The sequence below is a fragment of the Propithecus coquereli genome, unplaced genomic scaffold, assembly GCF_000956105.1.
Source record: "Propithecus coquereli isolate 6110/MARCELLA unplaced genomic scaffold, Pcoq_1.0 Scaffold290, whole genome shotgun sequence".
In the NCBI taxonomy this organism is placed as follows: domain Eukaryota; kingdom Metazoa; phylum Chordata; class Mammalia; order Primates; family Indriidae; genus Propithecus; species Propithecus coquereli.
In genome coordinates this window covers 518409-543815 of record NW_012148508.1, presented here as the reverse complement: position 1 = coordinate 543815, position 25407 = coordinate 518409, and the positions used below count along the sequence as shown (strand labels likewise).

Genomic DNA, 25407 nt, shown 5'->3' with positions numbered 1-25407 from the left:
TGGGAGGATTGCTTGAGCCCAGGAATTCAAGGCTACAGTGCACTGTGATCAAGCCTGTGAATAGCCACTGTACCCTAGCATGGGCAGCATAGCAAGACCCTGCCTTAAAAAGAGAAAAAGAGTTAAACAGAACTTTGATATGTGATAGCTATATGAGTGTTGTTAACATTTTAAGAACTGTCGATAGCACTAAGTATCTTCTGAAGGAGTGAATGGGGTTGTTGCAATAATCTCTGTAAGAGTCTTAAACAGTAGTGTGAGCAAGAGAATGAATATTTTGAAATACAAGAACACTGAGTCACCAGGTAATGGGGACACAGAAGGTGAAGGAACCACTCACCAAGATGAAGCTTTAGGGAGTAAAGCTAAAGGAGTAAAGTAGAATTATTAAAGTTTTAGATAAATTAGGTTGAGGTGCATGTAGCCCCTCCAAGTAGAAATGTCCACTTCACATGAGGTGCCCTAGGATCAGAAAGGTTAAAAACCTTGATCAAGCACATGCACCTAAGTGGCCTGAATCAAAGCCAATGTTATCTCCATCATACAAATGTTAGCTGCTTTTAAAATTGCTTTTAATTAGCTAATAGAGTTTCACAACTCTTGGAAACAGGTGGGATTTGATTTTCATTTTATTTTAGATGTAGGCTCAGATACAGAATGAAGCTTCTCAAGTTTTAGACTCCATAATCAAATTAAGATTAGAGCCTGGGTTTCTACTGTGGCCCTTTGTTTTTTCCACTGCACCACTCTGGTAACTCCAAGTTTGGGAAGGACAGTGACAAAACGAGATTCTCCTGTCAGTCTCCACGTAGGCCTTTGAGTTCCCAGTCAAACACTCCTGGTTCTGCTGTATGTAAACAACACCATTACACTTTATTTACTACACTGAGGCATGTTGTACATCTTAGCAAAAGCTTTTTACCATCTGAGAATCTTTTGTTTCTGGTCTTTCCCCAGGTACTTTGGCATGCTGTATTCGAGGCTCCTGTCACCTTCACATTAATTGTAATTCCTCAGTAGTCTGTCTCAATGGCAGTGAGTTCCAAATTAAAGCTGCTTTGGGTTTGAGGATAATTGGTGCTTAATAAAAACTGGCTTTCCTATTACGAACAGCATCAAACTATTTATGGTTAAGATACATCAGGCTTAAACCATAAAATCTTAGGTGTTTTAAAGCTCACACTTAAGGGCAGGACGGTCAGAGGCTCGACTGTAAAGGTGGTTACACGTCAAGTTACTGAATGCGCTGGCTTTCAGTCAGGCTTCTCAGAGCAACGTAGGAAATCTCCAGCACCTGCCCACCCACATAGTTTGTTTAGAGCCAAGGACGTATATCCATAAGCATATCATGGTTTGTATATACTTGGCAGTTACAGGGATATATTCATGCCCCAAAGCTTCCTCAGCACCAGACATCTGTTGGTTTCATTTTAATCTTAATACATTCTACATACATTATAACTTACACATTTATTAAAAATTTTGGATCACGTAGTTCCATTAACAGAGGTTAAGATATAAAATATTCTAGTCTTCCATTTTTCAGTCTGAGGCCTCTTTTGAAAAATTCACTTCATTTATATGGATAATTGTTCTAGATTAGGCAAAGAAAAGAGGGCTTTGGCTGTTAACTTTTTCAGTCAACTTTTCCCAGGGGAACACCCACTGAATAACCAATAGTCCAAAATTTACAGCTTATAACACAACTTTTATTAGAAAAGTTATACATAACATAGCATCAACTATTTTCAAGAACAATATTAAACCCGATAAGCAACAAAAACCAGACTAACAAAATGTGTAACAAGAAACTAATGACCTTTCTATAATCAAACATTCAATTATCTACAATGTCTTTTTACAAAAGGGGAAAAATCCATGGTTTACAGGCACATCATTGAAAATAAAGCTGCAACAGCAATTTTATACAATTATCACTCTCAAGAAACTGAATCATTAAAACAGTAATTACGAGTTCACAAATTTAAAACATTTCACATAATTTAAAATTATTGGGTATACACTGATGTCTGAGTTTTAAAAGTGATCTTTTTTCCCACAAAAGTGCCAACACTTAAGCTAGAACTTTCACTGTTAATTTTGCCCTAAAAAGTTAAGACATGTTTTGACAATCATAATAGTCACATAATTTCTGGTGCTATCTGGTCTGTTAAGAATAAAGCCTTTATTTGGATGTGTGTTTTTCAATTAAATTACAGGAAACTGGATATAGGATTTCAGTTGCAAAGCTATTAAAATAAAGTTCCAAACACAGGAGTGTGCAGCATTGGAAAAAGATCAGTACTAAAATTTATAATAAATATCAGAGAAGCCATTAGTTTTTACAGCATTGTCTGCTTACAGGTTAAGTCAACCAGGTGTACAATTTCCCATCAGTCTGTCCTTTTAGTAGGCAGGGCAATTTCTATTTCCATGATCTGAATACTCAAACAAATATATCTAAACATCTTTTTAAAACTTTGATTTATAGCTCCTGGAAAGTTATAAATGTTTTTTAATAGTCATTCTACTCTAATTAAGTCTATTTCTGCTCATTTTGGAGCCTCACTAAAATAACAGATTTCAGGATAGCAAAATTCATCAGAAAGACTCAAATGGAATGATTTACAAAATAGAACACTTTACACCAAGTCAGTCCTATCTTTTTATAGCTGAAGGGGATCAGTCACAACACAATTTCACATACACCCTTGCTCATTATGGAATTACACTTTAAAACACATCGAGAGGATGACCTCTGCTGTTTTAGGTACCATCCCTAAGTACAGTGGTTAACAAGAATATTGCCGGTGTTACTGATGGAAAGACATTTTTTTTTCCCCCGTCAAAGACTCACACCATAGCTCTTAATTAAACTGTCAGGCATTTTTCCAGACAGGTTTTCCTTTTCGATGCAGTAATGGAGAACAAGATAACATCATGACTTTCGACTGCTACTCAACATTACTACATGCACCAATATTGCACACATCTGTTCCGAACTGTTAAAATAATCTTCTGAGTCCTTGGGGTGTTGTTTTCTCCATCAGAACACAAACAACCCATATAATCAGTTTCCCTTAAAGATGAAATGGATAAATTTAAAATACTGGGGAAAAATGAAGAAAGAAAGAGGCGAAGACTTTGTACAGACAAAAATCTAAATTTTCTTGAAAGGTTCTGTGTGCCCTACACATGGGGGCAATTTGTATGCACTAGTGAAATGAACACTAGCTATAATGCTTCTAGCTCCTTATATAATATGGAACCTTGGTCCAGGTGTTGCGATGATGTCGCTGTACGGTTCTTCCTGTGTTAGCTCAATAGCTTGCTGCTTTTTAAGAACCAAGAAGCTGTAGAACTTTGCTGCAGCTTGTTTTCTGTTCGTGTTTCGACACAACTCAAGCAAACTGATAGATTCAGCTCCAGTTTTAGCGAGAGCTCGCTGAAATAAAACCAAAATAGGGATGAATTAAAATAACCTGCACAATAAAGTAACAATTTAATAAGGATGCCAATTTTGGTTACTGGAAAAAGAACACTGTATATTCTGCTCAGGGCTAATATTGGACTTTTTTGAATGGTATGTGAATGATTCTCATGTTAATCAAGAAGGTAAAGGGCCAAGGCCTATTATGGGATGTCTAAAATCAAAAGAAAAACAAGTGAAGTTGTTCTGACGTGTATTACCAAAGTAACTCATTTCTTTGGACATCTATTGTGACATAATAGTAAAATCTAGCAGTTACAGTTTTTAAGTGAAAAAAAATGTTTTAAATGTCAACTATCCTTTGAATCTATTTTAGGAAACCTTGAGCAACTTGCCTGGTTTTTTTATAGATGCTCAAGATATCCTGTGTCTGGTACATTAAAGGATAAGTGACATCTGATTCTCTATAATGACTCAAGAAATTTAATGATTCAATACACTAAATTTGCTCAACTGAAAATAAGAAGGTGTAGGCATACAAACGAGTTCCATAAAATATCACCACATTCTGCTTTTTAGGATAACTCTGAGAAAGTATTCTCCTGAATGCTTTTCGGGCTCTTGGCCTAACAGTTTACATATTTAATTAAAACATTTAAAAATAATGTAGTTTTGAAAAAGGTTTCACAAAGGTTATGCCTTCTGTTTATAATATGCAACCTTTTTTTTTTGAGGGCATAATGCCAAAAGTCTGTGATGAAGCATTTTTCTCTAAGACTATATTGGCAATACCTGAAGACCGTGAAGCATCTGCTGAGTCCTTTTGTTCCATCTTCTTTCTTCTTGGTCCTGATCCCCCCCTGAAGCATCTTCATCCTGAATGAAAATGACCCAAAAAAAAAAAGGTGACAAAACTACTCTGCTGCAAAATTAGGCATTTCTATAGCTCCTGAAAGCTCTAGATTGTGTACTTTGATTAATAAATTGTTCTTGTTGCTGAAGAATCACTTAATATCTAGTATGGATTCTTAAGTTTGTCTTTATTAAATTACAAAAGAAAGTCCCCTGTATCCACAAGCAAACATTTGGCTGAATGTATGATTCTGTATTGCTCTATAAGGATGTGATCTACATGGTATGGTCCACAGACTGCTGCTGGTCATGGAGATTTTGGTTACTGGCCTTGTTAAGGAACTTATGCAAAAATATAAACCAACTATGTCACTAATATACTATATTTTTTGTAGCATGATTTTCTAGATGATATATATTCTGGCAGACTCCTAATCTTATCATAGAATAATATCAAACAGCCTGCAGACTAGCTAACTTGAGTAATTAACACTGGTCTGTATAGTATGTTATAAGAAATGGGCTACAATCTGTAATATGTAGTTTATTTAAGCAACCTAACTTCCAGCCACCTGCCACCTACAGACCTGCTGCCTAAATGGCTTTCTGCACTCTGAAGTTGGTACAGGGCAGCAGCTAAGATGCTGCAAAGCTAAGCTGGAACTATATACCAGGTTCTAAAGAGCCAGGAGTCGGCAGCTTCACAAATAACAGAAAGCACAACAATTTTAATACTGATTCAACACTAAGTTCGAGATAATGGCACACCCTAGTACACAGGTTACAGCAGATTTGAAGGTAATTTTGCCTTTAAAATACTGCAGCGTTCATCTTAAAAATAAACACTAAGTGTTATAAAATCTACAGCTGGCATACTGATAAATTAGAAGTAAGAATATACGCTAATGAAAATGTATCCAATCCATAACCTCTAGCTATGGAAGAAATTTAAACAGCTTCAATGCTATTTGAAAGACATCGTATTTTAAATTTAAGAGTTCAACCTCAATGATCCAGAAATAAGAAAAAGGGGAAGAAAAAAAAGAGGCCTTAAACAGTTTAAACATGCCCCAGGAAAAAGAAATCAATTCCTAAAGCACCTCTACTTTTTAAAACAGTAAAAGTAATCCAAGCCTTCACTCAGTCTATTTTATCAAAGTCACGCTCTACCCTGGTCTACTGCAGAACAAAAACGAAACCCAGACAAATGGAAAATGTTACGGCAACTCATTTCCAGGCCACAGATAGAGAAGAAGTTATATCAGAGGCAGACGGTAACAGTATTAAGAATTGAGCATTGACCCACAAGATAATAAAAGCAGCTTCAAGCAATTTAGAGGCCAGGCAAGAAACCAGTTTAAGGGCAGTCTCCCATCCTTCAAAAGCCCACAAAGGAGCTAATGAGTTACAACGCAGCACAGAATCTGATGTTCTTAATGATAATCTATACCACTGAGAATATGGTTAAATTCAAACATTTTTCATCACTCTGATGCTCAGTATTAATTCATTTAGTCCCAATATGAAAAGCAAAAAAAAAAAACTGGTTGAAAGTTTTTGCTAACTCTGAAATGAAAATTTACTTATCACATATCTCTTTTATAGTTTCCTTACCTCCTCTTCCTCATCATCTTCTTTTTCCTTTTCTTTCTCCTTTTCTTTTTCTGGCAAAAGTTCTAACTCTGGTATTAGCTGACAGATATTTGGAGGTTCTTCTGGGGGAAGCTCTACAGGTGGTATTTCCATCTGTTCTACCTGCTGAGGCTTAAAGCAAAAAAAGACAATTTAAGATGCACATTTTAAAGGTATTTTCTTTTAAATATAAGAATACAGTTGAAGCTTTCTGGATGGAAACAAATACTGGGGTTGTATCTCCATGCTTCCCAACAATCAAAAATCTAAAATTAATTCTTGTTTTTCATTTATTGTAAAGCTACATTGAAGTAGCTTACAAAAAGAAACTAACTTTTATCTTACTATCCTAAATCATAAGTGTTTCATTTATAGTTACTTTTTAGGAGCCAAATACTTAAAAAGCCTATGTAAGAAATTTGCAAATAAAAATGATAAGCAGTAAAAACAAAAACAAAAGCAAAAAGTTTCTCCAGTAGCATTTTAGAAAAAAAGAACAATAAATGACCCATTTCTCCCATGGCAAAATAAAAATATTAATTAGCCCAGTACTGTCAACTGTTATTGCATAAAATTGCTGTGAGGTTATTATAATGTAACTAAAAGCCATAAGCTTTGACTCTAAGAGCCTTGAAGCTCTTATGGCAACAAATAGGAATGAGGAGATTATTTTTCCGGGGTGTGTCTCTGGTATTTCCTTCTTCTCGGGTTTAATATAAACAGTTGAGAACATTAAAAAATGAAGTCTTTAAGAAACGAAAGAATTATCAGAAGGAGAGTGATATTAGAGTCACCTATTCACTACCTATTCCCATTCCCATCCCTGGGCATACACAGAAAAATGCTCTTACTGACAATTCCCTACCACCAGAGGGCACAGAGATCAGATCTACTTCTTAAAAATTGGCAAAGTATTCTTGGTGGAGGCTGAACCAGGAGACTAAAGTTATTGAAATGAATCCCTTTGCTCAAATTATTATTATTTTATTTATTTTCATTTTTTTGAGACACAATCTCGCTCTGTTGCCCAGGCTAGAGTGCTGTGGCATCAGCCTAGCTCACAGCAACCTCAAACTCCTAGGTTCAAGCGATCCTCCTGCCCCAGCCTCCCGAGTAGCCGGGACTACAGGTGGCACCACTACGCCCAGCTAATTTCGACGGGGTCTCGCTCTTGCTGAGGTTGGTCTCGAACTCCTAACCTCAAGTGATCCTTCCACCTTGGCCTCTCCTAGTGCTAGGATTATAGGCGCGAGCCACCATACCCGGCTCTTGCTCAAATTAATTTATTCTATAGACTTAAGATCGGGAAGTCCTAAACCAGACTCTACTTCTTCCTTTACACTTATTTAATTTTCTTATATCCCAGCTGAACTTAAAGGTAGCCAAAGTATGAATGAAGTAGCCAGATATTACTTCATTTTTTTCCAGGTATTTGACAAGTTTATTTTGATTACTTAATATGATAACCTAAAACTGCCTAGTACTAAAGATAATGTAGGAATGTTTGCTAAAGAATAAATCAGATCCAAGTTCAGAGTCAAGGATTCCACATTAGCCAAAGATGCTCACTCTGGACCACCCTGAAGCAAGACTTGAAGAGTCAGAAAGACTCTGCAGAATTCCAGAACATCTCCTCCCACTTAAAGCAGATTGTGTTCATATATCCTCAGTTGTTGTCATTCTTCCTCTGGACCTATTCCTTGCCATTTTCTGTCTAAACCAAAATACTTCAAAACATTACTTGCTACTGACTGTACAAACACTTTCAAATGTCTTGATGGACAGATTTGCTTACTTACAGGAATCACAGGCTCTGGGTCAATTTGTCCAGCTTTTCGCTTAACTCCCTGAGGCGGTGGTGGGGGCATGGCTGACTCATCCAAGTTTGTTCTGCTGGTCTCCATAGCTGACTCCTGGAGGCGGCTTGGCTCTTCCAAAATGGGCTCATCTGCAAGTGGTCATGTGAACAGAAGACATAAAATATACAGTTTTGAATAATATTTTAGAATCATTTACTTTTAAAACAAGTACACTAAGACAGGTACTTTCTCTAATGAAGGTGGCCAGATAAAATTTTACCTCCACCAAGATCAATTTATAACAATATTAGCAAAAGGGACAAGGAGGTCTTAAAAAGACAAGTCCCACCCTCAGTCCAATGTAGGACAATCCTGTAGCAGACTATCAACCCAGCCAGTCTTGAACCTTAAACCTCTCTGAACAAAATAAACTTCATACCCAAATAAGGCAATCAGATTTAATGCATTTCCCTGTCCAAAAATTTAAGCATATCCTTTCACTCTTGACTTCTTTTACTCTGACAATATAAAGGTAAATTTTAAGCCAAATACTCATTTAAACTTCATCGGGGAACTATTCCAACAGAACAAACCGATAACATCACGCTGCTGATGCTGCTGCTGCTGATCCTCTCTAGGAACTTCTGGATTTTCAAATTCTTTGAGAAACTCATCCAAATTATCCGCCTCTCCTCCTTTCCTTCTTTTCCTAAGGTCTTCTGGTACAAGTGGGGTAAGACAGCGTGTAAAGAGCTATGAAAAAAAAGAGAGAGATTATAAAGTAAAGCAAACTAACTGAAAATCAACCACTGATTTCTATCTTCCATAAGTATGTTCTAATGTAGTTGTAATCAGCATATATATATATATATAATTTAACATGATTTTTACTTAATGTTATACCTTATTCACACTTTATTCCATCCAAAAATGATTTTAAATATGGGCTTTCAACTTATGATAGCAGCCATTTTAAACTAAAAAATTTTTTTATCCATTATCTCACAACTCTTAAGTTTTTAAATTTATCTGCCTGCAGTTTATTTTCATATTCATAAACTTAAAACTCAACCTAACTAGTATCACACCAAATAGCTATACAATGTGCTTTTTCACTTCATATTATATGGTAACCTTATTAACTGTTTAAAATATTTTTATTGGCTACATATCCACTGGGAGGGGAGAGGGAGAAGGAGAATGAGAGGGAAAATATTTGATCCATTCGTCTACTCTTTAAAAAATATTTTAGGTTTCTTTAAACTGTAAACAACAATGTAATCAGTATCTTCACAGACATAGCTTTTTCAATACTTCGAATTACTTTCTTAGGAAAAATTTCTAATAATGAGACTACAGAGTCAAAAAATACATATTTTAAGGACCTTCTTGAAAGTGATTATATGCCAGTGCTTCCTATAAAGAGCAGTTTCATCATAAACTTGCTGCTCTGAAATACTTTAGATTTAGAATACAGTGAAATACATAATAAAATCAATTGGTTCTGTGCGTACTCTTTCAGGCAGAAGAGGAGCCAAACAGCACTGTTTTACTCATCAGAAACCTCTGAACCTTAAATTATTGTAAAGCCAGAATTATTTATTGTGGGCAAAGTAGAGCCACTTATATTTTATTCAGAAAACAACATCTAAAGAATGCAGATGTAAAGCACACTAAGGCAACATAATTGTTTCTTATAGGAAGCTGAGGACAGAGAACTACTATTAAAAATGTTGGTGGCTTTTTAATGTTGAGAAAATTCATTCTATTAATACAGCTTTTAGAAACGCAGGTGTCACATATCCCTATATTTCAGATGAGATTATTCCCGTTATACTGTGATTTAAGGAAGGAGAAAAAAGGAAAGGTGCCGTATAGTTGAAAAATACTTGATCGAAATGATTCAAAGGTTTTTGAAGTTTATTTTTAAAAAAAAAAACAGCCAAAATGTATATGAGTAAAAAATTCTGCAAGGTACATACCTTCAGTAGTCTGTTATTCCACAAAGGCTGAGCAGGTAAAGAGAAAAGTTTTTCCACTCCTCCTGTCTCTTTCCACATCATCAATTTCTTGGTGGGTGGTGCCAGATCCAAAGTAGTAACAATATCAGAATAATCACTAAGTTGGGCTCTAATTGTCTTGCTATCCAACTCTTTGACACTGTCAACAATTAGCTTCCTCTTCCTCTTGGCTTTTGTTTCCTTGACTAGAATGATAAAAGAAAATAAGGTTATTTTGAGAGGCCGGCTTGGAATATATAGCTACTAGACGTGGCCTGATGGTATCCCTTGCTTTTCTACACACAGACCCTAGTAGAAAAGTTAAACCTCATGAGGGCAGAATGTGATGTTTTCTAACCACATTTAAAACAGAGGCTGGCACACAATAAATGTGCTGAATGAATATGTATAGACTTTTAGTACAAAATGAGTAAAATAATGCAAGGGCCAATACATTTTGCCCATATAGCTTTCTATTGTAAACAATGAACATACTACACTTGATTCAGAGTTGGGCTCATTATTTTCTCATTTGAAATAGGGCCAACCACTTATAGTGTTTGTAAAATACTCAGCATAGTGTCTGGCATAGAGTAAATTTTCCATAAATGGTAACATATACTATTATTTTTATTTGGAAAGGTTGTAATTCATACATGGCAATTGTAGAAGCTACTTGATAAAGTGAACAAACACAAGCCCAGTCAAATGGATCTGAAACACCATCCTAGACACTTTTCTATATTGTTTCTAATCCTTATAACCTTGCAAAGTAGGTAGCATTATCTCAATTTAAGGAGAAAAGTTCATGAGATTAAATAAATTTCTCAAGATTTCACCCTGTCAGACATGTTATAACCCATAGGTTTTTATATATAAAACATTCATGAAGTTCAGTATTAAAAAAATACAAAAAGGCGTTATATAGTGATGGTCTCTCTTCAACCTCTGTCCTCTAGCTACTCAGTTTTCTTCTCTGATTATCTGTCACTATCTAATATGGTACATATTTTACTTAATTACTCATGTTTCCCTAATTAGTATGAGTTGTATGAGGATAAGGATTTGTTCATTATTATATTTTTAGGTTCCTAAATAGAACTAGGTTCATAATAAGCACTCTTTAGGGACCAGAAGCCAAAGCCACAATTTTTGGTGATCAGATTACCCTTAGTAGAAAACCCCCCAAATTAATCTTGTTCTACTTGAAAGCGAAAACTGGCCAGGAACAGTGGCTCACATCTGTAATTCCAGCACTTTGGGAGGCTGAGGTGGGAGGACTGCTTGTGGCCACCAGCCTGAGCAACACAGCAAGACCCCTTCTCTTTACAAAAAATAAAAAAATTAGCTGGGCATGATGGTGTCAAATATTAAAGTATAGGAAGCTGAGGCAGAATCACTTGAGCCCAGGAATTCGAGGTTACACTAAGCTATGACTGGGCCACTGCACTCCAGCAGCCTGGATGACAAAGCGTCACCCTGCCCCCCGCAAAAGTGAAAATTATGTCTAAATTATACTGTGACTGATTTCAAGTATTCTACTCTATTGTCCCCATAAACCATCTAAAGTATTTTTAGGTTTTTCCAGATTATGGCCCAAATGTACAGAATCTAGAACTTTGAAAGATAACTGATTACTCAATCTTGTACTTTATTAGAAAATGTCCTGCATTATTTTCTGTTACACATGTGAGCTGCAAACATTTTGGGAAACCCAAAAGACTAAGATACATATTAGCAGACAGCTTGTTGTAGACTTTAATATTTTGCAGCAACTTGTACAGGTACTTTACAAAATACTCAAATTCTAATTGGATAAAATAAAGACAATGACAAATGATTGTGACATAAGAGACAGAAACGTAGTTATCTGAAACAGTAGCAGATCAGGAAACAGGCAAGTGCCAGAAACAGGACCTTATGTTCTATGTTGTACAAATGTAAAGGTTTATTTGCTCACCAGTTATATCAATAGGTTCCAACGCAAATGCTTCTTCCTCATTTGGAACAAGTGTTGTTTGATCGGTCATAGTCGGCATGGGTTCAACGGGATCCACTGAATCAGGACTATCAGGCCCACCCACTATAAAAACAAATACAGTCACAAAAGACTTGGATATATAATACAGACCCTACAAATGGGGAAAAAAATCCACCTGTGAAACTGAAAGAAACCCCACTGGTACTAAGAAAAAAAACCATTTTTCTATGGATAAGTAAGTCCCATCAGAGTTGAACCCAAAGGCCAAAGAGGGGAGGAGCAGAGGATTAAACACAAAAGAGAATCAGAATGAGTAATCAGAAGCACTGTATTTGAGGACATTTACAATTCACTAAAAGCTAGAACTTCTAGTTTTCAGTCTTCTACGTGTAGTGTCTTTCCAATCATCCCCAGAATCACTGAACACGAAATGCTTACTTGATACGTTATCATCCTCATCCATATCATCGTGCGCAGGTTGCTCTGGCAACATCACCCCTGCCTCAGAGAGGGCAGGAGGATCGTCAAAGATACCACCATCATTATTACTGATAAGTTTGTCATCTGAAATAGAAAATGTAAGTTAGTTATAATTTCAAAGAGAAATGGTAAAAGATTAAAAGCCAATCACTAGAATAATAAAATTATGTTAAAATGGATTAAACTTAAAGGTATATTCCATTTGTATCTGTTTTCCTTCAAGGTAGTTTAGAAAAGTATAAAACAGTATATGAAAACAATTTCTCATTCTTCATTTATAGTCTCTATTTAAAAATACACTTGCTTAACATAGTTATCAAACACAAATAGAGTAGTTTTAAGGACTAGTAAAATTAAGCTCTCAGAGACAAACATCTTTTAGTTTTTGTTATATTTTTAGAGGCTAGTTTTACTGAAAACTTTTATTGAACGATCACAATTCACATATAGAACCTAGACAGCTGCTCAAGATCCAGAATTAGCAAATGCTCCAAAACCTCACGAGTGAATAAAGAAATTATGTTTATATTAGAATAACCACCTATATATATTACATACCTAATATTCCACCATCATTTCCTTCTCCAAAATTATCATCCTTATATTGGTCTTCATATTCTAAATGGTTAATCTTCTCATTCAAATTGCTGGTGCTCTGTTCAGGCTCTAATAGGAGGTTAGAAGCACTAGTGCTTACTAACATGTCGTCATCCTCAAAAGCACTGCCTTCTCTCATTATCTCACGATCATCCATTCCAAAGTCGCCTAAAAATTTTAGTATGTCATTAGTTTAAAAAGGTTAGAAATACCATTGCTAAAAAAGAAAACAACTAGCAATTTATTACAATTATGTCACACTTGCTTATTGAAGTCTTATCTTCAAATGTTAAAACATCTAGTTTAAACTTTAAATCTTTAGCAACTAAATTTCATAAATGGACTCTTAATTACACAGCTACGATTCTGGGGCACAACTAGCAAATTCAAACTTAGATCCAAATTTATGTTATCCTGAATATGTTAAGTAAACCTAAATATGTATATATATTAAGTTACATTAATATTCACAGCTTAAACTTTGTTATAATGTGGTTCATCACGAAAAGAATTTGGTGCCAGGCCCAACAGCACACCTGTAGGCCCAGTTACTCAGGAGACTGAGGTGGGAGGATAGCTTGAGGCCAGGAGTTGAAGGCTGTAGTATGCTAAAACCTGCCTGTGAAAAGCTACTGCACTGCAGCCTGGACAGCATAGCAGGGACCCTCTCTCTTTAAAAAAAAAAAAAAAAAAAAAATTGGCTTGCTACTAGTTTTGAACACGTAAGTTTTTGTATAGTAGGTACAATAATGTTCCAAATGATTAGTTTAAAAGTGAGCATTGTTTCAGTATCGTGACTTTTCACACAATCAATATATAGGTTCTTTATTGTGTGTGAGGAGCAGGGGTAGGCAAAGAATGAACTCTAAGTATGGAAATGATGCTTAATATAATGGTGGTAAGCCAAATTTTTTTCTTGATGAAAATCCATTTGATGAAATTTTAAGTCTTTCTGTCGGTGTGAATGCAACATAAGTCTGGTTTTCTTTTGAAATTGCTAGTAGTGCCACAACATAACTATAACATTATTATCCAGTGGCTACCAATTTGTTTCTCTTTTACCAAAATCATTTTCTTGTAAAATACTGATGTTCCCAACTTCTTCTCTCATGGTTATCTCTTCCACTCTACTTTGATTCAGGCTGAACTGCTGGGCCACATCAATGTCACTTTAAAAGAAAGTCAAAGACATTTTAGTCACAAGTCTCACTGTAATGTAGTTATAAGGAAAAAATTTCAATTCTATGAGAATAAAACACGCGTACAACCTACCAAGTTTTAGAAGCCTTAGTATTTAATAACTCCAATATAATCCAAGAATGCCAATAATGTGGAAGTTAATTTAATTTGTATTTAAATTTCAAAGCCATTAGTGATCAGCAAATAAAATACATTAATAATAATACAGAAATCACTAAGGTAAATATAGTGGGAAAAAATTAGAAATGATAAGCTAGATAGGCATGGGTTTTCATCAGGGCACCACAACTTATAGGCTGTGTGAATTCTGAAGTTACCTGACTTTTTGGAGGCTCAGTTTCTTCTTCTGATAAGAATAATCTCTCATATAGTTTAAAAATATTAAAAAAAGTGTAACATTAAACACCAACCTGGAATACTATTGGCCAAATCTAGAATGTAAATACTTCAAAACAAATGAGCAAGTTTGTACAGCAAATAAATGGCGAGGAACAAAAGATAAAAGGGATGCAGAGCTGTTATAGATTCTCAGGAGACTTATGAGACCTATCAATCAAATGTAGTTTGTAGACTTTATGTAGCCTCCAACTGAAGGAAATAAAAAGCCTATGTTTCAACTGGGGACATTTAAGTGATGATTGGGTAATATACAAGCATATCTCATTTTATTGCACTTCACAGATGTTGATTTTTTTTTTAAACAAATTTAAGGTTTGTGGCAACCCCGCATTGAGCAAGATTATTGGTGTCATTTTTCCAACAGCATATGCTCGCTTCATGTCTCTGTGTCACATTTTGCTAATTCTCACAATATTTCATTATATTTGTTACGGTGATCTGTGATTAGTGATCTTTGATGTTACTACCGTGATTGTTTTGGGGTGCCACGAATCGTGCTTTTGATACATATTATGCTCACCAACTGGATGTTCCTTATCTCTCTCCATCTACTCAGGCCCTTCCCTTTGATACAACAACCCTGAAATTAGGCCAGTCAATAACCCCACAATGGACACTAAGTGCTCAAGTAAATGGAAGAGTGGCAAATCTCTTACTTTAAACCAAAAGCTAGAAATGATTAAGCTTAGTAAGGAAGGAATGGTGAAAGCCAAGACAGGCTGAAAGCTAGGCCTCTTCAGCCAAACAGCCAAATGGTGAATGCAAACAAAAAGTTCTTGAAGGAAATTGAAAGTGCTACTCCAGTGAACACAAGAATAAGGCAAAACAACTTTATTGCTCAGATGGAGAAAGTTTCAGTGGTCTGGAAAGAAGATTAAACCAGCCATAACATTCCCTTAAAAGACAAAGCCTAATCCGGAGACAAAGCCCTAACTCTCTTCAATTCTATGAAGGCTGAGAGAGGTGAGAAAGCTGCAGAAGAAAAGGTGGAAGCTAGCAGAGGCTGGTTCATGAGACTTTAGTAAAGAAGCCATCTCCATAACACAGAAGTGGATGGTAAAGCAGCAAGTACTGAAGAAGAAGCTGAAGCAAGTTGCCCAGAAGATATAGCTGAGATCACTGATGAAGGTGGCTACACTAAAACAACAGATTTCCAATGCAGATGAAACAGCGTTATATTGGAAGATGCTATCTAAAACTTTCATGGCTAGAGAGGGGAAGTCAATGTCTGGCTTCAAAGCTTCAAAGGACAGGGTGACTGTCTTATTAGAGGCTAATGCAGTTGGTGACTTTAAGTTGAATTCAGTGCTCATTTATCATTTTGAAAATTCTAGGGCCTTTAAGAATTATGCTAAATTTACCCTGCCTGTGCTCTAGAAATGGTACAATGCTGCCTGAATGGCAGCATGTCTGTTTACGGCATGGTTTATTGAATATTTTAAGCCCATGGTTGAGACCTACTGCTCAGAAAAAAAGATTTCTCTCAAAACATTACTGCTCACTGATAATGCACCCAGTTACCCAAGTGCTCTGATGAAGATGTACAAAAAGATTAATGTTTTCATATCTGCTAACACAACAGATATGCTTCAGCCTATGGAACAAGGAGTAATTTTGACTGTCATGTATTATTACTTAAGAAATATATTTCGTATGGCTACAGCTGCCATGCAGAGTCCTCTGATGATCTGTGTAAAGTCAACTGAAAACCTTCAGGAAAGGATTCATCATTCTAGATGCCTTTAAGAACATTCACAATTTAAGGAAAGAGCTCAAAATACTAACATTAACAAGAGTTTGGAAGAAGTTGACTCCAACCCTCATGGATGACTTTGAGGGGGTTCAAGACTTTAGTGGAGGAAGTAACTGCATATTTGGTGGTGATAGCAAGAAAACTAGAATTAGAAACGGAGCCTGAAGATATGACTGAATTGCTGCAATCTCAGGATAAAACTTTAATGAATGAGGAATTACTTCTTATGAATGAGCAAACAAAGTGGTTTCTCAAAATGGAATGTGAAGATGCTTTCAACACTGCTGAAATAACAAATTATTTAGAATATTCCACAAATTTAGTTGATAAAGGAGCAGCAGGGTTTGAGATATGATTGATTCCAATTCTGAAAGTAGTTCTGTGGGTAAAATACTATCAAATGGCATTCTATGCTACAAAGAAATCTTTTGTGAAAGAGTCAATTGATGTGGCTAATTCCATTGTTGTCTTATTTTAAGAAATTGCCACAGTCACCCCAACTTTCAGCAAGCACCCCCCTGATCATTCAGCAGTCATCAACATCGAGACAAGATTCTCCACCAGCAAAAAGAGTATAACTGAAGGCTCAGATGATGGTTAGCACTTTTCAGCTATAAAGCATTTTTAAATTAAGGTATGAATATTGTTTTTTTAAACAAAATGCTATTGCACACTTAATAGACTACAATACAGTGCAAACATAACTTTTAGATGTCCTTGGAAACAAAATTTGTACGATTTAGTTTATTGCAATATTTTCCTTATTGTGGTAGTCTAGAACCAAACTCACAGAATCTCTGATGTATGTCTATATTAAGGAATTATTATTTTTTTTTTATTTCAGCATATTATGGGGATACAGATGTTTAGGTTATGTATGTTGCCTTTGCCCCCCCCAAGTCAGAGCTTCAAGCGTGTCCATCCCCCAGATAGTGCGCATCGCACTCGTTATGTATGCATATACCCATCCTCTCCTCCCCCCCACCTGCCCGACACCCAATGTTATTCTTTTTTTTTTTGAGACAGAGTCTCACTATGTTGCCCGGGCTAGAGTGCCGTGGCATTATCTAGCTCACAGCAACCTCAAACTCCTGGGCTCAAGCGATCCTCCTGCCTCAGCCTCCCAAGCAGCTGGGACTACAGGCATGAGCCACCATGCCCAGCTAGTTTTTTCTATATATTTTTAGTTGTCCAATTAATTTCTTTCTATTTTTAGTAGAGACGGGGTCTCGCTATTGCTCAGGCTGGTTTCGAGCTCCTGAGCTCAAACAATCCGCCCGCCTCGGCCTCCCAGAGAGCTAGGATTACAGGCGTGAGCCACCGTGCCCGGCCCCCAATGTTGTTCTTATATGTGCACTTAGGTGTTGATCAGTGAAACCAATTTGCTGGTGAGTACATGTGGTGCTTATTTTTCCATTCTTGGGATACTTCACTTAGTAGAATGGGTTCCAGCTCTATCCAGGAGAATATAAGAGGTGCTATATCACCATTGTTTCTTATAGCTGAATAGTACTCCATGGTATACATATACCACATTTTATTAATCCACTCATGTATTGATGGGCACTTGGGTTGTTTCCACATCTTTGCAATTGTGAATTGTGCTGCTATAAACATTTGAGTGCAGATGTCTTTTTTATAGAACATCTTTTGTTCTTTTGGGTAGATGCCCAGTAATGGGATTGCTGGATCAAATGGTACTTCTACTTGTATCCTACTGGTAATTTTCTAAAATTATGTTATCATAGATGTTTTTAAAACTTCCTTACCTCTAAGAGACAATACTGAAGTATTTAGAGATGAAATAAGATTATCTGTTACTTAACTTAAAATAATCCAGTGGGGGTTGTGAGGTGAGCTGAGGAAATATAGATGAAATAAAACTGGCAATATATTGATAACTAAAGAAGCTGAATAATGGAACACATGGAATTCATAATACTTTTTAGCTATGTTTAAAAATTTCCATGATAAAAAATTTTAAAAATAAAACGACAAAAGTATAAGGAGTGGGGAAAAAAAGTAAAATAGCTAGAGTACAGAATTAACACACACATAACACAAAATAGGCTATAAATTTAATCTAATTAGAAGTCAGATAATTTCAAAATACAGAGTAATCTATCATAAAGTAAATGGGGTTTCACATAGGGAATTTCTTGGTTGTCATTTGTGCTATTCAAACACTTGGAAAGCTACAGCCACATTCCCCATCATGGTATGATAGCTGGATTTTAATGACTTGAGAAGAGGGAAACAACACACTATGGTACTCTGCTACAATGGCCATCTCTGTATAACTCTTTCATCTTAAATGCATGTCATGACAATGACCCTTTCTTGCTCTTCTCAGAAAGTTATCTCATATGTTTATTAAAAATAAAATAAAAAAACTCAAAATTGTGGCTCCAAGTATAGCTTGACCAAGAAGATAATCATTAGCCGACTTTTAACATATAACTGAGAAGTATCACGAAGCAATACTGCACATTTACTGATATTATGTAAATGAAGTACACACCTGGAAACTAGTTTACATAAGCTTTGGCCTAAGCACATCGAAATTCTCATCTCTTAGGTGTATTAAAGTTCACACCCACGTGATTTTCTTACAGAAGAAAAACTTTCAGGTTATATGCTTCATATTTATACACTACCCTAAACGAAAGCATATACATTTTAGCTACATCTTAACTCAGTGTCAAAAACATTCCAAGGAAAACTATACATCTAGAAGCTAATATTACTTATTATACACCAACAATTAACAAAACAAAATAAAACAAAACCAAACAAACCAGACACATACTCTAAGTCAGGCAGTGGCTGATCAAAGTCATGAAATTCTTCAGGTAAAGTAATGGCATTATAGGCTGCTTCCCGATTTTCCTCAGGCAGGTCAACAACACCTGGAAAAGAAAGGCTAAGTCTGAATGTCTAGCTACACTATAGATTACCTAGGGACCAAAGGGAGGTAGAGGCAATATAACTTTTCAGGGGTTTATATTCTAGAATACAAAAGTACCGTGAAGCACAAATACTTCTGTTTTTCCATCATCATAACCCATACTCTCTGCTTTACAAATAAAGGTCAAAGCACTACTTATGTATTAACCTGATAAATCTTTAAATGGACATACCAACAATACTAATAACAGTTTTCTAATTAAGCATGATATTTTCGAGGGGGACAAAGAATGACAGCAAAGGAGTACCCTAAATGTTAAAAGGAGTTGGTTATTTTAGAGAGAGTAGGATCATACAAACTTTAATATTCTATCTCTCCTATATTTTTCAAACTGGCTATAATATATCCACTTTACTTTAAGAGAAAGATAAAAATAAAAAAAAAAGCATGTATTTTAAACAAAAGGCACTTAGTGGCCAAATATGTTAGAATTCATCTAAGTGTCATGGCCTTTGCCTAAATATTTTGCTTTTACAAAAAATCTTATATCTCAAACATTTTACTGTTTATATATTAAAATAAATTGAAGTACTAGAATGTATCCTCAGTAGAATCTATTGTATAAGCTATCTCTCCTATACATTCAGATTATTTTGATTAAAATAAAATTTCATCAATGTTTTAAAAAATACAAGATAGCTGAATTCACATTATAACCATATAACCATACTCAGAGGGAAGTTTGGTTAGCAGAGTCCAGTTTTAGAGCCAAACATTACCTAAAACAAAATAACTACAAAGAATATTTAATGAAAAGGCTCAACAAGTGAATCTGATTTTAAGAGTACACTAAAATTATTCAGAAAAAATATAAAATCACAAGATTCTTTTCTTAAAAAATCATCATCATGTTAACAATTAGCTTTCAACATTTCAACCTCCGATGACTTAGTTCTACGTAAACGCTGAAAAAAGGGTTAAAAGAAAAAGGTAGCTCCAAAGGAAGATCAAAAAAGGGGTGATTTCCATTACTTCATAGGTAGAACAGATGGCAAGTAAAGTAGGTTTCCTCCCTTTAACCATTACCTCCTCAAGCCCTGCCCTATCTCTGATGGGTTTATTATATTGCAATAAAACAAAACATGTTGATCTAGAATATGTGTTTAGCTATTTTCCACAGAAAACATGAAAATTCCACAGTAAAAAGAAAAAAAGTGCAACAATACCTGGCCGAAAAGCCATCTTTATCTTAATAAATGCTTCATTACAGTCAGCAAGAAGGTATTTGGCTTTCCTGTGATAGATTCGAACTACTCCCAGCAAGAGATGTCCTGACGTCCGTAATGCCATCTTCACCTATGAACATTAACATTAACCTAATTTATAAATTTTATAGTTTCAGAGGTAATCATACTTCAAAGCTTGCATTTTGTACTGTCTATAGGAATTTTTACTTTATTTTTTCATACCTTTTTATCATTTATTTTAAAGTTGCCTCATAATCACCTGTATTTTATTTTTCACTGTCTTTACCTATAAATTCCCTGAGTATCACCAAAAGATAGACTGGGCAGTAATGCATGAATATAAACCTGAAGGTAGTATTAAGCCATTCCATGGATTGTGTCATCAGCCCATTAGGAAGCACTTTTGGTTGCTAATCCAGAGCCACTGCTCCTTGCTGGCTAACTGAACTCAAATTTTGTTTAAGAAGCAAATGTTTCCAGCCTTGAAAGATAAATATCTCACTCCTCTCTGCTAAGACTTGTTCTTAAGTGGGCATGTAACACAGATCAGCCAATTGAGAAACGGGTGTGAATTATGCCAAAGGGCTTCTGAGAATTTTCCCAATAAAAAAAGAATGCCTCTTTTCTTCACCCATTCCTGCATTGTGAGTAGGTAGCGCTTGGTGTGGTGCTGTATGCAGTCACTCTGTAACCACAACACCTTAAGTACAAGGACAAAAAGCCCACAAGCTAAAGACTGTGAGTCCTTGGATAGCATCATCAAGTTGCTGAATCAATCTCAGATCTTCTTCCTGCTTCCAAACTTTTAGTTAAGTAAAACTGTTATTTCCCTTATCATTTAAGCCATTTTTAATTAAGTTTCTATTACTTAATTGGAAAGCACACCAACTGATAAAGAATAACAGTTTGGAAAGTGTATTAACTGATAAAGGATAACGGTACCCATCTTTTTTAACCAGAAAATACACTGCTTAGCCTTTTTTCAAGGTAGATCTTGATCTTGATCGATGCTAATGTGGTTCTAGTATATGGGGTGAGAGGCAGTAGTTAGGAAAAAAATGAGACACATGCCTAATTTGAACATAAGTATTCAAAATTCCTCTGGTTATTATAAGAAAATTTTATTGAAAGATCAAAGTAATACAAACTCAAACTTCCCCAGACAGTTTCCCAAATCACACCATAAAACTTATAAAATGCTAAGGTAACAAGAAAATTGTTAAACATTTGCTTAAAGTTTAAATTATGATTAGTGTATTACATGTAAAATAAAATGCTATATTTTAAGTTATATGTACACTCTCTATAGCATTCTGGACCCCACTTGTGACTCTCAGGCTCTACATTTATGGGTATTTTATATGACTTATAAATTATGAAGTTTATAGCCATAAATTTTTAGATATCCAAAGTTATACCAAATTTATGATCAAATCTAGGACTTAACAGATGCTAAATCCCTGATACAAAAAATTTCCAATTAAAATATTGTTTCTAATGGAAAAACAGAATCTAGTTTTATGTGGTCTTATGAAATTTAAAATTAATATTAACTGCACCTTCACCTAAGAGAAAAAAAAAATCTCTGTTCACCATTACCTTGTCTAGAACTAGTAACTTTTGAAAAGTGGTGTTTGGGCAGAGGCTTTCTTTCTGGATTAGTCTGGTTCACAGTTTAGCCTTGGAGTAGGTAAAATGCAAATTTAGCTTAGGAGTAGGTAAAAAGCAAATTTGCTTTTCAGTTAGTGTGTGTTACAGAGTGTAAGTATAATAAAGAACAAAGGTTACATGTTCAGGGAAAGCTCTGCGAAGGGTGCCAGGGATTCTTCCAATGGGGAAGTAGGGGAGAGAAAAGAGAAAAAGCATGCGAGCTTATAGTTGCAATCGAGTCACATATATGACAATTGTTCTAAACAAATAAATCAACATTTCCTACAATAACGGGACACCAAGCAAACATTAGAAATTTTCAAGTTAGTTCAGTCTGTGGAAATATCTTTACATCCTGTTACAATTAAAAAAAAAAGTCGAATAAAAACTTAGAAATAATTTAAAAAATTTGAAGTTGTTCACTCTCTCTCTCATACGCACTACAATCTTTTACATTATTCGTGAACTGTATGCTTTGCTTTGTGACTGTTAGTGCAAATCTTCATATATGAGATTGTTTCATAGCCTTTTGTAGTAGCCTAATGGCATATAAAGCACTCTGCACATACTACAAAAAAAATTTATGCTTTTAAGCCAAACACTCACAATATTTGCTTAGGATATTAAACATTAGCCACACATATCAATTTCCAAAAAAGAGTATACAACTTCTCCCTTTTCCCTTTACTTACCTAAGTATACCTATTAAAAAAACAGAAAATAACACATTCTCATATAATTTGACCAGCAGTGCTAACTAGTACAATATCACCAGAGAGCAAACTGTTAATGTATATCAGAAATCTGAAAAATATGTGTAACACTTAGCCCATCAATTACATTCCTAAACATCAATCTTAAGGAAAGACTTAAGGATGTGAACAAAGATTTAACAAATGTTTAGTAAATGGTTTAAAAAAGAAAATAAAAACAACCTGTAATCCAATTATCTAGAGAAATCATTAATAATATCTTGGTATGCCTTCTAGGCTTTCCTATATTTATGTTTTTGTAAGTGCATATACATGTAATTTTTTTCATGTATGTGTGTATATGCATCAAAACTGTATTAAAATATATTATACTGGTTGTTGCAAGACCGCATTCAAGAAAAGCTCTTTTCATAAGCTCTACCACCATTTCTTTAAATGAACTATTTTTTAGAGCAGTTTTAGGTTGAGATCACACCTTAGTAGAAGGTACATGGATTCCCCATATACCTCCTTCCCCACTACATGCACAGTTGACCCCACTATCAACATTTCCCATCAGAGTGGTACATTTATTCTAACTGATAAACTTACATGGAGACATCATTACCCAAAGCCCATAGTTTATACAGGAGTTCACGCCTATTCATGAGTTTGGACAAATGTACAATGACATGTATTCACTATTACAGTATCATGCAGAATAGCTTTACTGCCCTAAAAAAATCCTATGCTTTGCCTCCTAAAGCCCTTATCTTTTTACCGTTTCTACAATTTTGCCTTTTCCAGAGTGTACGATAGCTGGAATCACATTGTATGTAGCCTTTTCAGATTGGCTTATTTTATTCAGTAATATGCATTTAAGGACATCTTGTTTAGCTGCTTCCAAGTTTTAGCAATTATGAATAAAGCTGCTATAAACACCTGTAAGTTTCTGTATAGACATAAGCTTTCAACTCTTTTGAGTAAATACCAAGGAGCTAGACTGTATGGGTAAGATTATGTTTAGTTTTGTAAGAAACCACCAAATGTCTTCTCCAAAATGGCTGAACTATTTTGCATTTCCATCAGCAATGAATGAGAGTTCCTGTTTCTTCACATCCTTGCCAGTATTTGTTGTTGTCAGCATTTTGGATTTTGGACATTTTATTAAGTATGTGGTGGTATCGCATTATTAGGTTATCAAGTATGAAATGTCCGATTACCTTAAATACTAAGTTTGACTGATGGTTGTTATCTCTGACATTTCACTTTGACACTTGTTTTACTTTTATTGTGAAGGCACACCCTCATTCTTTCAAAAGCAGTTTGGCTTTTGATTATCTTTCAAATTTTTTTAGAGCAATTTTTGTGAAACCATGGGTAAGTCAAAAATTCGAGTTATTTTTGAATATGAGTTCTGTAGTGGAACCAATGAAGAGCCAACAGCTCACAGTATCAACTAAGTGTTTGGAAAGGATGTGGCTAATGAAGGCATAGTAAGCTGATGTTTTGAAAAGTTCTGTTCTGGTGATTTTAATCTTGAAAATGAGCCATATGGACAACCTGAGACCAAGGTGGATAATGATGAGCTGAAAACTGTAGTGGAAGTGAATCCACCTCAACGTACACGTGAATTAACAGCAAGGTTTGATGTTACTATTCCAACAATATTGGATCATTTGAAACAAACTGGCAAGGAAAAGAAGCTGGATCGTTGGGTACTGCATGAATTAACACACTGACTGCCAAACTAGAAAAAAATATTTTTTCTTGGGGCCATGGTATTTTACTACGAAAATAGAATTAAAACTTCGAAAACAAAATGATACTTTCTAATTTAATGAGAAATGTTATTTTTTATTGTTTTCTGTGTGTGAGTTATATGCTACAATTCTTGAGGCTCCCGAGGTGAAGAGAAGTGTGAGTTATATATGCTTCAAGAGGCCCCAGGCTCAAAACTAGTGTGTGTTAAGTAAAACTCACATGGCAGTTAACATGTTAAATGAGTGTCAGAAGAGAAATCGTTTTGAAGCTCGCCTTTCTTTACTGTCATGACATAAAGGCGAACCATAAGGCGAACCATTTCTACACTTTATTATTACATGTGATGAAAAATGGATTCTTTTTGACAATTGCAAGTGTTTAGTGCAATGGTTGGATAAAAATGAAGAGCCAAAACATAGCCCAAAACTGCATATTCATCAAAAAAAGCGAATGGTGTCTGTTTTGTGGTCCGGTACTGGTATTATCCACTACAGCTTCATGAAATCTGGTCAATCAATTATAGCGAATGTCTGCTGCAACCAACTGGATGAAATGATGGGGATGCTTGCAATTAAGTAGTCACTGGTCAACAGAGACAGGACAATCCTCTTGCAAGACAATTCTCAACCACATGTCACACAAACAATGCTGCTCAAACTACAGAGGTGGGACCTGGAAACACTCTGTCATCCACCGTATTCACCAGACCTTGCACCAACTGACTACCAGTTCTTCCAGGCTTTGGACGATTTCTTGCAAGGAAAAATATTCAACTCCACAAGCTGTGGAAAAAGCCTTTGGCGATTTCACTGCCACTTGCTCTCCAGGTTTCTTCATTGCTGGCATGAACAAGCTACCATTAAGAAGGCAAAACTGTGTTGATAGTTTAGGTGCATACTTTGATTAACCGTACTGCTTCTTCTTTGATATATAATAAACTACACTATTGATTTGAAATTGGACATTTCATATTTAATGACCTAATAATTTGCATTTCCCTGATGACATATCATGGGGAGTATC

General features: G+C 35.4%; 1 protein-coding gene across 1 annotated transcript in view; it reads right to left on the bottom strand.

Moving 5' to 3' along the window:
- Positions 1–1687: 1687 nt before the first annotated feature.
- RAD21 (RAD21 homolog (S. pombe)) overlaps positions 1688–25407 on the bottom strand; it is a 34035-nt gene continuing 10315 nt past the window's right edge. The window contains exons 3-14 of the mRNA XM_012648618.1: positions 20258–20387; positions 18933–19032; positions 13834–13940; positions 12733–12939; positions 12133–12258; positions 11674–11796; positions 9696–9919; positions 8307–8466; positions 7714–7862; positions 5897–6046; positions 4223–4306; positions 1688–3445 (exon numbers count right to left, since the gene is read on the bottom strand). Coding sequence (XP_012504072.1) covers positions 3254–3445; positions 4223–4306; positions 5897–6046; positions 7714–7862; positions 8307–8466; positions 9696–9919; positions 11674–11796; positions 12133–12258; positions 12733–12939; positions 13834–13940; positions 18933–19032; positions 20258–20387 — 1752 coding nt within the window. The 3' untranslated portion in view covers positions 1688–3253. The remainder of the gene's footprint in view (positions 3446–4222; positions 4307–5896; positions 6047–7713; positions 7863–8306; positions 8467–9695; positions 9920–11673; positions 11797–12132; positions 12259–12732; positions 12940–13833; positions 13941–18932; positions 19033–20257; positions 20388–25407) is intronic.